Source organism: Vombatus ursinus, unplaced genomic scaffold, assembly GCF_900497805.2.
Source record: "Vombatus ursinus unplaced genomic scaffold, bare-nosed wombat genome assembly UNPS02014779.1, whole genome shotgun sequence".
NCBI lineage: Eukaryota > Metazoa > Chordata > Mammalia > Diprotodontia > Vombatidae > Vombatus > Vombatus ursinus.
In genome coordinates, this window is record NW_020954557.1 from 14,374,394 (window position 1) to 14,388,974 (window position 14,581).

Here is a 14,581-nt window from a genome sequence, read left to right on the forward strand (position 1 = left end):
ACTTTTAAAAAAAATTACAGAACACAGTCGTGTTAGAGATGGCTGGTAATTTTTTTTTTAATTTTTTTTTTTTTGCAAATAAGCTAAGTGCTGCTTTTAATTATCAAGTTAACCTAAAAAAAAAAAAAAGAATATGGTTTTATGTAGAGAAGCACAGTATACATGCAAATGGTGTAGGTGTATATATTTTACATACGTATGTAAGTACATATTATACGTGCTTGTGTATCTCCCTCTAGGCTAAGTAATGGAAACCATTTGTATTTTTAAAATAATTATGTACAGGTTAATCATCAGAAGAGACCATTTGTTGGAAGATGCTTTTAATCAGATTATGGGCTATTCCAGAAAAGACTTGCAGAGGAATAAGCTCTATGTCACCTTTGTTGGAGAGGAAGGGTGAGTAAAACAGAGAAGTGGTCTGAAGAGCACAAGTTGCCTGTTATGCAGCTGTGCCCGGATGTTTCGCCACCATGTTGTGGTTGCCTGAAACAGGAAAGCATTCTGGCAGGAAATACCATTCATGTAAGCTTAAACCTTTAAACCCAATTTCTTTCTTTCTTTCTCTCTTTCTTCTTTTATTTTTCTTTCTTTTTTCTTTTCATCTCTCTTTTTCTCTTTTTCCTATCTCTCTCTTCCTTACATCCTTTCTTTTCCTCTTTCTCTTTTTCTTTTTTGTTCCCTGTTCTTTCTCTGTTTCTCTTCCTTTTTTTGATTTTTCTCTCTCCCTTTCTTTTTCTCACTTTTTTCTTCTCTCTCTCTTTCTTGGCTTCCACAGGTATTTAAAAATTATTTGACATTGAAATTATTATGAATGTTCAGCTGAAGACAATTTCTGAAGGATTTTTGGCTCCCTCTTCCTTTTATTTTGAGGGTCAAGGAGGGGGCTTGAGGGAGGGAAGAGTTTATATTTGATTGTCCACGTTCTTTAATTATGTGCAGTAGTGTGTTGAGTAAAAATTATTACACCGTATAGGCAAAGCCAATTTTACCTTTACTGGTTGAAATTCTATTAACCCCACTAAGAGATCCTTGTGAACAATGTTTCTTGAGCCCTCTTCCTAATTAGCTCCACCCCCAGTTTCTCTGTTTCCTTGGGAGAGGAAGGAAGCCATGCAAAATACCCACCTGACATAAACAAATTATCAAACCTTTATGATTCTTCAATGAGTAAGCACCTACAGATAAGGATTAGGCAATAAAGGTGTTCTAGACTCCCACACGGTTGAAGAATCTTGGAGCAAGAGACACAACAGTGGGGAAGTTCTTTGTCGTTTCCCATTGCTGTTCTTTCCCCATCTCCTCAATCCCAATCCTGCATTTGACTTTTCAGGGGTGAGGATGAGCTTAGAGATCCCAGGCTACCCACTATGTGAGCCTTGAAGGAGGCATATTGAAAAATCTCCAAGCATCTTGTATTAGCCCATGTTCATTTGCATGATTTTGAAGCCAGGCCTCTCAGTCAGCCAAGTTCAGGGACGTCTGTCTATTCTGCTCCTTAGATGTTGGACAGGGTCATAGTGAGATAAAGTTTCTTTACCTCCGGTTGTGTTGTAGGGCAGTGTTCCATGTGGATTTTTGTCTTGCCCTTGGACCTCCTTTGTCATTCCAGTTAATGACTGATTCTTGCTGTTTTTTTTTCACACTCTACCATTGTAGGCTCTCCCTTCCAAAGTTGGACTGAATGTGTCTTTTATAAGGCAGTCAACAATGTAGAAATGTGAAAATATTAACACGGAAGCTAAATGGTTTGACTCTCATAGCTTTAATGACCAGAACTCCCAAAGTGTTGCCTAGTGTTCATTAAGGTGACTGGGAGACACAGGCGTGCCAGTGAAAAATGAAGAAATATATTTGGCCTTAATACAGCTATGCATGGAATGTGAAGTATGCTCTGCCCCAACCAGTGAAGGGAGAATGAATTCCCTCACCTGACACCCCAGTTTCCTTCCTACATAACTTCATCTACCATGGGGTATTATTGTGCCATAATGAGTTTTAAGCACGAAGCTGTGGCTTGAGGAGTGTTAGCGAGCCATAAGTGAGAGACAGCATGGAACAGTGAAAAGGAGAAGTAGATTTGGAATCAACAACCCTGGGTTCAAATTCTGCCCCAGACACTTACTAGCTGTGTGACCCTAGGCAAGTTACTTCACTCCTGTGGGCCTCAGTTTCCCTTTTTGTAAAACGTGGGTAGTGGATGTGATGACTCTAAGGTCCCTTCCAACTCTAAATCTAGGATCTTATGTTCCATTGTGCCCCAGCCTTGAAGAGAACAGATTATTGTGATGCTTGATTATCCTAAACCAGCTTTCCTGTAAATTGAACACGTTGCTTCCATCTCCATGAGCAATGCAAGAGGAAATGGGTTTGGCACCTTTTTCTTTGATAAACACAGATAATCTCTCCTCTCCCATTTCCCAGTGGCTCTCCTTTTCTAGAAATACAGCTATGGACAAGCCACAGAGAACACAAGAAGCAGGAAAGTTCGTAGAGGCTTTGACTATTCCAGCCACAGTGGGCTGTTCCCAGGGACTGCTTTGGCCTATTCACCCACAATACAAACTTAAATGAACAAGACCAGCTGATTTCATGACCTCACCCCTAAGCAGCTGCATATGGAAGGAGATTCTGTTGACATCACTCTAGTATTATGCTGGAGTCTCTTTCTTAGATACATACTTAATCTTGGTCTTAAAGAGAAGTAGAATTGAGGAACAACTAAATTTTGAAAAAGCAACAGGTTGCTGTTCCTAGGGAGGAAGATAGGAACAAATTAAAATTAAGCACTTATTTCTATTTCCCCAAATATATTAAATAAATAATAAAATATCATTAGTCTTTAACTCTGATTTACACTGGGAATCCAAGTTGATTTAAATATTTTGTACTAAAATAATAAAAGCAAATCTGAAATATTTACTACTTTTAGCTGTACTGTTGCCCTTTAGAAATATTTCCTTTTAATGCTTTGAAAGCTTTAAATATACGCATCATTTTGTTTCATATGTAGCTGTAATGATGAAAAACTTGAAATTCTGGCAGATCTAGTTTATGATAAAAATTTAACAGAATTTTATAAAAGAATCAGAAAAAGTTTTGCACATCCAGTTTTCATACAAGGTGTCCCAAAAGTCTTAGTGCAGCTTTAAACTTAAAACTAAGATTCAATCCCTCTACACTATGGTACACTCTTGGCTACTCTCTCCATTGGCACAGAACAAGAATGACTCCTCTATACCTTCTCATCCTCTGTGATTCTCATCCAAGACTTTCTATAAGTTTTCTTTGTGCCAGAGGGGCATCCCTGTACCACTCACGCTGATTCTTTTGACACTTGTGACATCTTGTACCATATGGCTTTACCAAGAAAATATTGACTTTAACATGAGGGGCTTTTTGTGGCAGCATGCTGCTTGGAATCAATCCTTCAACATGTACATTTCTCAAATGCACATTACAGGCTAATCTTATCATCCTCGTTATTCTGCTTTGTAGTCAGCACTTTGTCTATCTGCAAACATCCAGATCTATGTTATATGCATGTGTAAATATGTATATTTGTGCACAGCATATGAATTTGCTGATGGGCAAATTCAATATACTATCAATCCAGCTGCTTGGTATAATCTAGACCAGAGGAGTCCAACACTAAGTGACAACTCCCCACCCTCACCCCCGACCCCCAGTGCAGCCCAAACCAAATTAAAATGTTAATTGGGGAAAGTTTGACAAAAATAAATAAAATTACAATATGACATACGTAATGTTAATTTGTAGTTTTCCAAGTCATTTTGGCAGCCAGGGATCCATTTCTATTTGAGTTTGACAGCACTGATCTAGAAAATATAGACTTTTCATCCACTTTGGTTTTGTTTTGTTTTTCAAATAAAAATGAATGAGCTGTTATCCCTGAAAGGACTAATGTCATTGAGGCATGTCTGGGGCATTATTTGGCTTATGTGAATGGAGCATTTGGAAAGCAAGTTATTCTTAGATTTGGGCTTTGTAGGAGATATCTTCCATTGCCTTGGTGATCACCTTTGAGCAATCAAGCAATAAACAAACATTTATTAGAGACCTTCCTGATCCAGACACTGTGTGTGTGTGTGTGTGTGTGTGTGTGTGTATGTGTGTGGTTGTCCTTTGTTCTCAAAGAAGACTAAAATGACATCACTATGTTAGAGTCAAGTTAACAGTGTGTCCAACTGTGGCTGATCAGACCAATATGAACTGGGAATGCTCTACCACAGTTCAGGTACAAATAGTCCATATGAACATTTGGGGGGGATTCTCTAAATTTGCACATCTTGCCTTTAGTTTGAACTATTTCAATTTTGCTTTACTCCTAGAGCCCAGCACCTTCTCTGATGAGGGCCTGCCGTGCTGGGCAGTCCTGTGCCAGTGTCTCCCATGTCATGCAATCAATTGCAAAGTTCTTAAGAGAGACCTTGAGAGTGTCTTTGTATTGCTTTTTCTGACCACCATGTGAGTGCTTGCCCTGTGTGAGTCTTTTAGGCAGATAATGGTGTACTTAATGCAGCCTCTGAGGCTGAGATGCAACAAAGTATGGATAGATTCTCTGACGCTTATGCTAATTTTGGCCTAACAATTAACACCAATAAAATGCAGGTGCTCTGTCAGCCAGCACCATACCATCCATTTATGGAACCATTGGTTACAACAAATGAAGAAATTTTGAATGCTGGGGATAAGTTCACTGGCCTTGGCTCCAGACACTGTCTACTACAGAGGTGAGAGAGTGGGGTAGAACTACAGTAGCAGACAGGGACCACTTTAAAGGTCTTTTGATTCTACTGGGAAAATATAGCATAGTCAGATAAGTAAATTCAACAACTTCACTAAGTAACTTCAGATAAGATAAGGAAATTCAGGATATGTACAAATTAAATACAAAGTTATTGTGGAGAGAACGCTAAAAACTAGAGCAACCACTCTTAAAGGTAGCACTTCAACTGAGCTTTGAAGGGAGTTGGGAGTTGGAAGACCCAAGCCAAAGAGGAAGAACATCCCAGGTGTCCAGGACAGCCTTTGCAAAGGCACAAAGGTAGGAGATGGATTATCATGCACAGGGAACAATAATAGAACTAGGCTAGTTTGGCTGGGCCTTTGAGAGTGTGATAGACTAAAGCCAGATCAGATCACAATGGGTTTAAATGGTGAACAGCGGAGTTTTTATTGCCAATAAAGTTTCTGTAGCAGCAGTGAATGACATGGTCAGACATATTCTTTGGGAATATTACTTTGACAGCTGGGGAAAGGATAGATTAGATAGGGGAGAAGCTGAATGAAGGAAGGTCTGTTAGGAGGCTATTACAATGTCTGGTTGAGAAGTATTGAGGGCTTAAAGTAGGGCGGTTGCTATGTGAGTAAGTATATCTCTTTGTTTTGTGTCTCACTTAGTATTAATAACAATCAATCCACAAGCATTAATTAAATGCCTTCTCTATGGTTGCATCTGCCATAGGACATTTTTACATACGTGTGGGAAACACCTTGTTTGAGAAAAACATGTTAAGCTTTATATTATTTGAACCTCTTGATCAACTGAATGACTGTGAAAATGTGTTCTACTATAAAAGTCATATACAAAAGTAAGCCTGTTACTTCCTCAAATTTTCATTAAAGAAACCCATGATATTCATGAACAAATCATTCCCATAGTCTTTAGAGATGAAAAAGCAGAGAGCATTGGATTAGAGTCTTAGGACCAGAGTTCAAATCTCAGCATTTCTGCCTCTTGTGTGACCTTGGTCAAATCACTGAACATTTCTGCGACTCATTTTCCTCATGCATAAAATGAAGAGGTTGGACAAGATGACCTCTAGAATCCTTCCCGGTTCTAGATCCATGATCTTATAAGCTCGTGATGGTTGGTAATTGTCGATGTTTTCTCAGTTGCCTTTTTCCCCCTTAAGTAGAAGTACCACTTGCATCCATTCTCATTCTTTTGGAATCTTCCGCTCTTTGAGGTATCTTGAAAATTATTCCAATGTACCTTTAAATTATCACCTCCTGGACACATTTGGTATTTGGTTAGGTTCAGCTGTCTTCCCCAACTTTACCTTAAGTATTTTTGCCACTTGGCTCTGGAATGATAAAAAGGACATGTAAATTTAAAGTATACCTCACTTCATAGAAGCCCCAGAATTATGGACTCATTGGTCTATAAGAGAGTTACATTTTCTCTAGGGTTTTTTTTTTAACCTTGCCTTTAACTACCTCCTCACTCTCCTGCCCCACAATTGATTTTAATATTGTCAAATTTTAGTTAAAATATTGTAGTTGTTGTTGTTCAGTTGTTTTAGCCACATCTGACTCTTTGTGACCCCATTTGGGGTTTTCTTGGCAAGGATACTGAAATGGTTTTCCATTTCCTTCTCCAGCTCATTTTATAGATGAGGAAACTGAGGCATACAGAGTTAAGTGACTTGCCCAGGGTCACATAGCTCGTAAATGTCTGAGGTCACATTTGAACTCAGGTCTTCCTGATACCAGGTCCAGAGCTCTATTCATTGCACTACCTAGCTGCCCCTTAGATAAAATTAGAATTGAGCTCAGTTGTCTTTTAGAAACATTTCTTCCAGATACTTACTGATATCGCTTGCCCTGATCAATGAACAAATTTGAGCTATGGTATGCATAAATGATACAGTTGAAGATAAAGGGCTGAACGTGGAATCATGAACGCCCGAGTTCAAATGCTACATTAGACACTGCTATATCACTGTGGGCAAGTCACATAACCTTTCTGTGTCTCAGTTTCTTCATTTTAAAATAAGGGGTATAGACTTAATGACCTCTAACTACTTTGAGTACGACTACAGTGACAATGACTATATATAGTCAGCAGCACCTATATAGTATTTTAAGGTTTGCAAAGTGCTTTTCAAATATTATATCCTCGGGGCAGCTAGGTGGCGCAGTGGATAGAGCTCTGGCCTTGGTGTCAGGAAGACCTGAGTTCAAATTTGGCCTCAGACACTTGACACTTACTAACTGTGTGACCCTGGGCAAGTCACTTAACCCCGATTGCCTCACAAAAAAAAATGCTTTAAAAAAATATTATATCCTCTATACTAACCCTGGCAGGTAGGTGCTATTAGTATCCCCATTTTGTCCCAGCTCTAAAGTTATGCTCGTATGAACCTGTAGGATCTGTGTTTCAAGTAGGCCATCAAATATAGAAAGAAAAAATTTTTTAATGGTTTTTAGTCAGCTTAGGTATGAATCAGAAAGTTTGCTGAGAGAGAGCAAACTCTCCTTGAAGCTAATCTTTGGCATCAGTACAAGGGATACTATAGTTTATTCTCATGATAGATTGGAATCAAAGAAGGATTGAGGCAAGATAAATGATTGGAAAATGTGTGATCTGCCCTTTGTAGGGTCCTCCAGGAGGCATTTTAATTGAGATAATGTGAATTCCCCGAGTATCACAGATGCCTTTGTTAAAAAGAAATCATAAAAATGCTTTCAGAATTAGCAAGAATTTTGAAGTCGTCAGTACCATTATTAATGCAGATGACTATGTTCTGTAGTGGAGAGAGACATTAGATTAGTATCTGCTGCTTACCTCTTGAGTGGTATTGGGACTTGAACTTGGAGTCAGTGAGACCTGAGTTCAAATCCTACTTCAGACACTAGCTGTGTAGTCCTGGGCAAGTCACATGACCTCTCTCTCTGTTTCCTTATCTGTAAAATGAGGTGATGGGATTGGATGATGTCTAAGGCCATTCGCAGTTCTATAATATATAACAACCTAGTTAGCTGAACATTTTTTTAACCCTGTTGCCTGGTTTCTTACAAAAGGGAAACTGGGTAATCTGACTTGGTCATAGTTGGAAGTTTTGTTCATGCCACTAAATTCCCAACTTAACAGGTTGGTCATCTTTTGCCAGAGAGCAAAGGGGAAGTGGAATTATGCAGTGGCCTGTAACTAAGTCATCTTGACAGAACATGGTGGGAAAATGTGCATTATGCTTGCCTTCTCTCAGGCTCCCACAAGCATACCAGCGATTGCTTTGTGCTCATAAACAGTGAAGTGCCACATGTTCTTCCAATTTATTATTTTCTTTGGAACTAAAGGTTGCATTTTATGCCCTAGAGAGTCAAGGATATGTTTGTGTGGTAAGGCAGAGAAGGTGGCTTATGGTCTTCTGCTACACCCTGGATGAGTCCTTATCTTCTGAGAACCCCGAAGCAACAAAGGTGTAATAGTATGGAAAAGGAGTGTCTCTTTTCACCTCCCCCTTTTTCCTATTATGGCCAACCCTGTCAAAAGGTGCCTTTATTTAAGATGAAGAATGAGTTCATTATTACTCATGTGCAATCAAATGATGTCAGTCACTCAGCTTGCAAACAGGGAGAGGATGTGTGCAAATAATTTTAGTTTGGGGGTTTCAGAGCAGTTGGACTCCAGGCCACATTTCATTCTGTACTGCTCGCCACAAGATGGATAAAAGAGTTCATCTAAAGAGGAAGAGAAACTGGAACTTCTTTCTAACATTTACAAATGAAATATAATCCTTCATGTTAAGCCCAGACTACATCTGGTAATCCTTAATTAGTATTTCTAGCCTTTATTGATACTAATAGCTCACATGTAAACTGTATAGTTCACTGTACAGTTTATAAAGTACTGTCATCAGAACAACCCTAGGAAATGCTAGTGTTAAATGTTATTTGCCCCACTTTGGAGATGAGAAAGCTGAGGTTCATAAAGGTTGACAAAAGTCACGTGTAGTAAAGGGTTAGAGTCAAGGCTCTAACTCAAGAATCAGGAAGACCTGAGTTTGAATCTAATCTCAGACACTCAGTAGCTATGTGACCCTGGTGGGCAAGACATTTAACTTCTGCCTGCCTGTTTCCTCTCTGTAAAATGAGGATAATAATAGCACATAGGGTTGTTATGAGGATAAAATAAGTGAATATTTGCAAGATGCAATACAAATCTTAAAATAATAAATCATAGCTAGTATATTAATCATTTATTATTATCATTATTCACAATAATAATAGTAGGCAATGTGGCCAATTAGAAAAGGTGCTAGACTTGAGTTTTCCTTAGTTTCTAGGTTTTCTTCAAACCTGGGTTCAATCCTGCCTTGGACACTTGCTACCCATATCATTCTGGGCAAGTAACCTCTCATTCTGGACGTCAGTGGGCTCAGTGGCCTCTAGTCCCCTTCCAGCCATATATCTATCAGCTATCTAATTAGCTATCACCTCATGGTAATAACTGACATATATGTCACACTGTAAAGTTTGTGAAATGCTTCACATACATTATAAAATTTAATCCTTGCAACATCCCTCAGTTTCCTCATCTGTAAGAGGGTAAACAAAGGTGACCCCAGTACTTAGCACAGTGTTAGCATGTAGTAAGTACTTAATAAATGCTTGTGGGCTTAATTTGACTCTATGGTCCCTTACCATTCTAGATCTATGATCCTAAGATCTTATCTATGATCATAGCTTTCCAAAGAAATAGGCATTGCAGATATTGTTATCCCCATTTTCCATGTGAGGAAACTGAGGCTCAGAATTTAGTGAGTAGCCCAGGGTCACAAAAAGATAGTATTGGGTTGGAGAGGATGTAGGAAAATTGGGACACTGATGCACTGTTGGTGGAGCTGCAAACTGACCCAATCATTCTGGAGAGCAATTTGGAACTATGCGCAAAGGGCAACCAAACTGTGCATAACCTTTGATCCAGCAATACCACTACTAGGTTTGTATCCCAAAGAGACCATAAAAAAGGGAAAAGGACCTACATGTGCAAAAATATTTATAGCATCCCTTTTTCAGGTGGCAAAATATTGGAAAATATTGAGGGGATGCCCATCAATTGGGAATGGCTGAACAAGCTGTGGCATATAAATGTAATAGAATACTATTATGCCATAAGAAATGATGAACAGGCAGGTTTCAGAAAATCTTTAAAAGACATGTATGAACTGATGCAAAGTGAAAGGAGCAGAACCAGGAAAACATTGCACGTAGTATCAACAACATTGTCTGATGGTCAACTATGAATGACTCAGTTCTTCACAGCAACACAATGATCCAAGACAAACACAAAGGACTCATGAAGGAAAATGTTATCCATGTCCAGATAAAGAACTGATGGACTCTGAATGAAGATCAAAGCATACTTTTTTCACTTATTTTATTCTTTCTAATTTTTTTTCTTTTGATCTGTTTCTTCTTTCACAACTGTGACTAATATGGACATATTTTTTACATGATAGCACATGTATAAACTATATCAAACTGTCTGCCATTTTCAGAATAGGGGAAGGGAGGAAGGGATGGAGAAAAATCTGGAACTCAAAGTCTTGTAAAAATGAATACTAAAAGTTTTCTTGACATGTAACTGAGGAAAAAAAATAAAGTACTACTAGACCAGAATGAGGCAGAGAGAGAAAGAAAGAAAGAGAGAATCAGATGCAAGATTCAGACCTGTCTTTCTGACTGAGGAATCTGCCCTTGTTTCATTGTCCTACGCAGCCCCTCCTAAGCAAAAGGCTATGAAATTCCATGGTAATCCCCTTCAGTACTATTGGTTTTAAATCAAGGAATGACAAGCTGATTTATTGTTTTCTTCAACATTTACCTTGGCTAAAGTATCTACCCACCAGATGCCTAAATAATTCAAATCCTGATAAGGAAAAATGAATGTTTCTGTGTTCTCAGTTCTGATTTGGTATGAGTGGGTCTAGACCATTGTTAGCAAGGAAGCTTTCTAACACAATGCCATAGTAACCTGCTAGGCCTTCTTAGATAATTCAATAATTAACAGCTTGCTTTTATAACTATGACAGGGTGAACTCAACAACAGTGTGTCTCCAAACTGACATACGGGACAGCTGAAGATCTATCTTTCTATCTTAAAGCCATCACCCAGGAAATGATTTTCAGGGGTTGTGGGTTTTTTTTGTTTCTTGTTACATCATTTCCTTTGCATTTGTCACATGAACGTTCCATTTTCAGTGATTCTTAGTTGAAAAAAAAAATGCATCAACTCATACCAGAACCCCCACAGCTTGTGTGGTATGTCAAACAGCATAGTACTACAGTGATGTTAGGCAAATGCCTGAATAACACTTCCCAGAACTTAAACCACACTGCTACCATAGGACATCTACATTTGGATACTGAAATGCTCTTCATTGCAGCTGTTGTGTGGCTACACGCCTGCTAACGAGCTTCTGAATTTCTGTGCCAAGGCTTTAGCCGTGGAACCAACCCGACTGGCAGAACAGGAATGCAACAAATGATCCATCTGATATGAGTCATATTAACTCTTTGTATAAAAGATGCTGTTGAGAAATGATAGAAATAGCCTGGATGGAGTGCTGCTCTGACATGTTTTGTTCAGTTAAATATGCTAGAGTAGGCATCTTGCTCTTCAAATTACTCTTAAGTTTTGTGTAGATTTAGGATGTAAAACACAAATGAACATAACTTACTTACCAACTAAGTGTTGACCTTATTGTGAATCTGTGACTAATTCCAGAATTAAAAAATGGATAGATGAAAACTTGCCCCATGAAGAAGGATGGTTCATCTTGGTTCAATTGTTGGTGGTTAGGTTGGTTCTCTCTGGGGGAAAAAAATCTATTCCTTTTTATTTTGCCCCATATGAGAGTATTAATCTTATTTATGCTCTGAACTCAGTAAAGAAGCAAAACAGAGAGGCCAGTCTCTATCTAAGAATGACAATGTTATCAACATTTTAAAGGGTTTATTTGAATATTACAAAGGACTAGACTTTTAAGACATATTCTAGCTATGAGATTTCTGCAAAATATTGTTTGTTTTCTTTTTCTTGGGGCAGTGGTGAGTAGCATAAACACCTCTTACTGCTGAGCTTGAAAATTGCAATCCCGCTCATTCCTTCACTGATTTGTTCAGCCAATGTTTTTGAGCACCTACTTACTTACTGTGCGTAATACTCTGTAAGACTCCTAATAAAATGCAAATAATGTTCATTTTTTTCTTCAGAAAGCAACAAAAACTTCTTCCATGGAGTGAAGATGCTACCAGAATAAAGTCAAAGAGTAATGAGCTTCTGATGTGATGGCTAAATTTTAAGCAGGAAATAAATGGCTTACATGTTACCCTCCTGTTGTACAGACAATATTGCATGAATTGTTGTAGCATTTATACATTTGCTTCATGTTCCGCTATCTATGTCCTGTATGTGATATCTCCAGATCCTTGAAAGCAGGGACCATGTCTGTTAAACTCAACTTTGTATAGCCTTCAAAGCAACACCACACACAGAGACTTAATCCAGAAAATACATTAAACCTAAGAGTATATATGATTGTACTTTTTTTTCCTCTTTATCTGATGATTTTCTGAATCCTTTTTCATTTTCTTGAAGTAATCTAACCCAAGAGATGGAGATTTATAATGAATAAAATGAATGAAGTGAATGGCATTCTTCTGCTCATCTTCCTACTACAGGCCTTCCCCTTTCCTAGTTGTGCCATAGTGAATTCCTAAATGAAGCATCTGACTACTTTTTGAAGTGGTGCCATAGCTTACTTCTTGAATGGCATTAATATACTTCAATCCTCATTTTTCTCCTGCGGCCCTACAACTTCAGCCACAGAAGATTCTGATTGTTTCATTCAGACCATTGTGATCCTCTTCACTTACCTCTTTGAATTCAACAATGTCACCCTAAGTCTGCCACAATCTTCTCCTAAGCTCCACTGTGACTCTCATAGATGTTCTACTACATTGTTATGGATCAAGTTCAAGATATTCATCCTCCTATTCAAAAACACTTATTAGGTGACAGCCTAGCACTTCCTCATCTTCCTTGTCTCTTTCTAATCCCCAGGCTATCTCTAACCTTGTCTCCTCTAATTTACTTTAAACCTTGATCACTTGAATCCAAACATTCCAGCGCTGCTTTGATCATCTTCTCAGGGTATCTTTCGCCTCTGAAATTCCCATTTGGCCATTTGGCAAGCCCTCTCTCTCTTCCTTCAGTCAAGAAGGCAGTGAAATGCATGGCAAAAGAAGCACTTCATTCCACAGTGGGTGGGAAGTTTCTGCATGGTGTAGTAGAAATCACAATGGAGTTGGAATTAAGAGACCTCAGTTTAAATTTCAATTTGGCCACCCTTACTATCTTTTTGCCCTTGGGCAAGTCACATCCTCCCAAGCCTCAGTTTTCTCATGTGAAAAATGAGAGGTTTGGACCAGGTCATCTCACAGGTTCTTTCCAGCTCCAAATCTATTGTCCTAGAATCATAAGAGTTCCAGGATGCCCTTCCTGAATAACTGGAAAGAGGCTGAACCCCCCCCCCCCAATTTTTTCTAAACAAACAACTTCCATGACCTCCTTCTCTTCCCCCACTTCTCACAATTTTACATCATGTACTTTATTAACTTCAATTTGTCACATATTCTAATAAATCCATGCCTTCATTGATGTGTGTTCCATCCAAACATAAGGATCACAATCCTGTCATACCATCTCATCCTGAGAGGTGCCATCTGTCCTCCATAGAAGGTCCTCCCCCAATATGCTTAGAAATCCTTTTCTAATTCTCTCAATTTCTTGGGGGCACCAGGGTAGTATCAAGGCTATCTATTGTCTTTAATGCTCATTCTCCACCTGGCCAGGGCCATTTTCCAGCCATACCATCTTCTTGAATAATACATTTTATTATTAAAGAGCTTTTGCATATAATGTTAATGAAATCACCAGTGTGTAGTTTCTCTTGTTTAACAGTTCTTATTTAACAATTTCTTATGTTTTCTATATTTTTTACATCTGCACCACTGTTTCAAGCTCAACATTTGAGAACTAGAAGAGCAGCTGTTTCATAAATCTTCTATAATTCTTACTAGAGTGACTTAACTTGCTTTGTGTCACTTAGGTAATTAATCTTGACGTCTTGTATGATGAACTACGTAAAATACACTTGCTACATATAGCACTGGGTGGAAAAAAACACTAATTTTTTGTTTGTTTTTATAGGCTGGATTACAGTGGACCTTCTAGAGAGTTTTTCTTCCTGGTATCCAGAGAACTCTTTAATCCATATTATGGCTTATTTGAATATTCAGCTAATGATACATACACAGTACAAATAAGTCCCATGTCTGCTTTTGTAGACAATCACCATGAATGGTAAGATGGTGGGGTTTTGGGAATTGTGCTCTCCTCTAATTATTTTTCTCTAACACTAGGTTATGCTTATGCTCTGATTTTTTTTTTCAAATACAGCTATCCACTTTAATTCTTGACTAAAACCACAGTTTTGCTTAGAAAGCTCATTTGATTCTTTTATGGTTGTTTTTAAATATATAGACAGTCTCCAATATATTGAATCATTTTTTTTTCATAAGACAATTTTTAAATAGGTTGCATGGAACGTAGAACACATTATCTGTGAAAAAAACATGTTATAAATTATGACAAGTTTCCCAGGCTAGCTCACAAAAGCTTATTTAAGGGGCAGCTAGGTGGCGCAGTGGATAGAGCTCCGGCCTTGGAGTCTGGAGGACCTGAGTTCAAATCTGGCCTCAGACA

The 14,581-nt window shown here is 38.4% G+C and overlaps 1 protein-coding gene and 1 long non-coding RNA gene across 6 annotated transcripts in view; one reads left to right on the forward strand and one right to left on the reverse strand.

Annotated features, from left to right (window-relative positions):
- HECW2 (HECT, C2 and WW domain containing E3 ubiquitin protein ligase 2) overlaps positions 1 to 14,581 on the forward strand; it is a 433,607-nt gene that overhangs the window by 394,862 nt on the left and 24,164 nt on the right. For all 4 annotated transcript variants that reach the window (XM_027865816.1, XM_027865818.1, XM_027865817.1 and 1 more), the window contains 2 exons: positions 286 to 399; positions 14,027 to 14,179. In XM_027865816.1, the coding sequence (XP_027721617.1) occupies positions 286 to 399; positions 14,027 to 14,179 (267 nt within the window). The remainder of the gene's footprint in view (positions 1 to 285; positions 400 to 14,026; positions 14,180 to 14,581) is intronic.
- Positions 5,173 to 14,581, reverse strand: part of LOC114045701 — a 17,363-nt gene continuing 7,954 nt past the window's right edge. The window contains exons 1-3 of one of the 2 annotated variants that reach the window (XR_003569422.1): positions 11,497 to 13,210; positions 7,595 to 7,713; positions 5,173 to 6,110 (exon numbers count right to left, since the gene is read on the reverse strand). This is a non-coding gene — a long non-coding RNA (uncharacterized LOC114045701). Of the gene's footprint in view, positions 6,111 to 7,594; positions 7,714 to 11,496; positions 13,211 to 14,581 lie in introns of those variants that run through there. The other variant, XR_003569423.1, reaches the window with a different exon arrangement.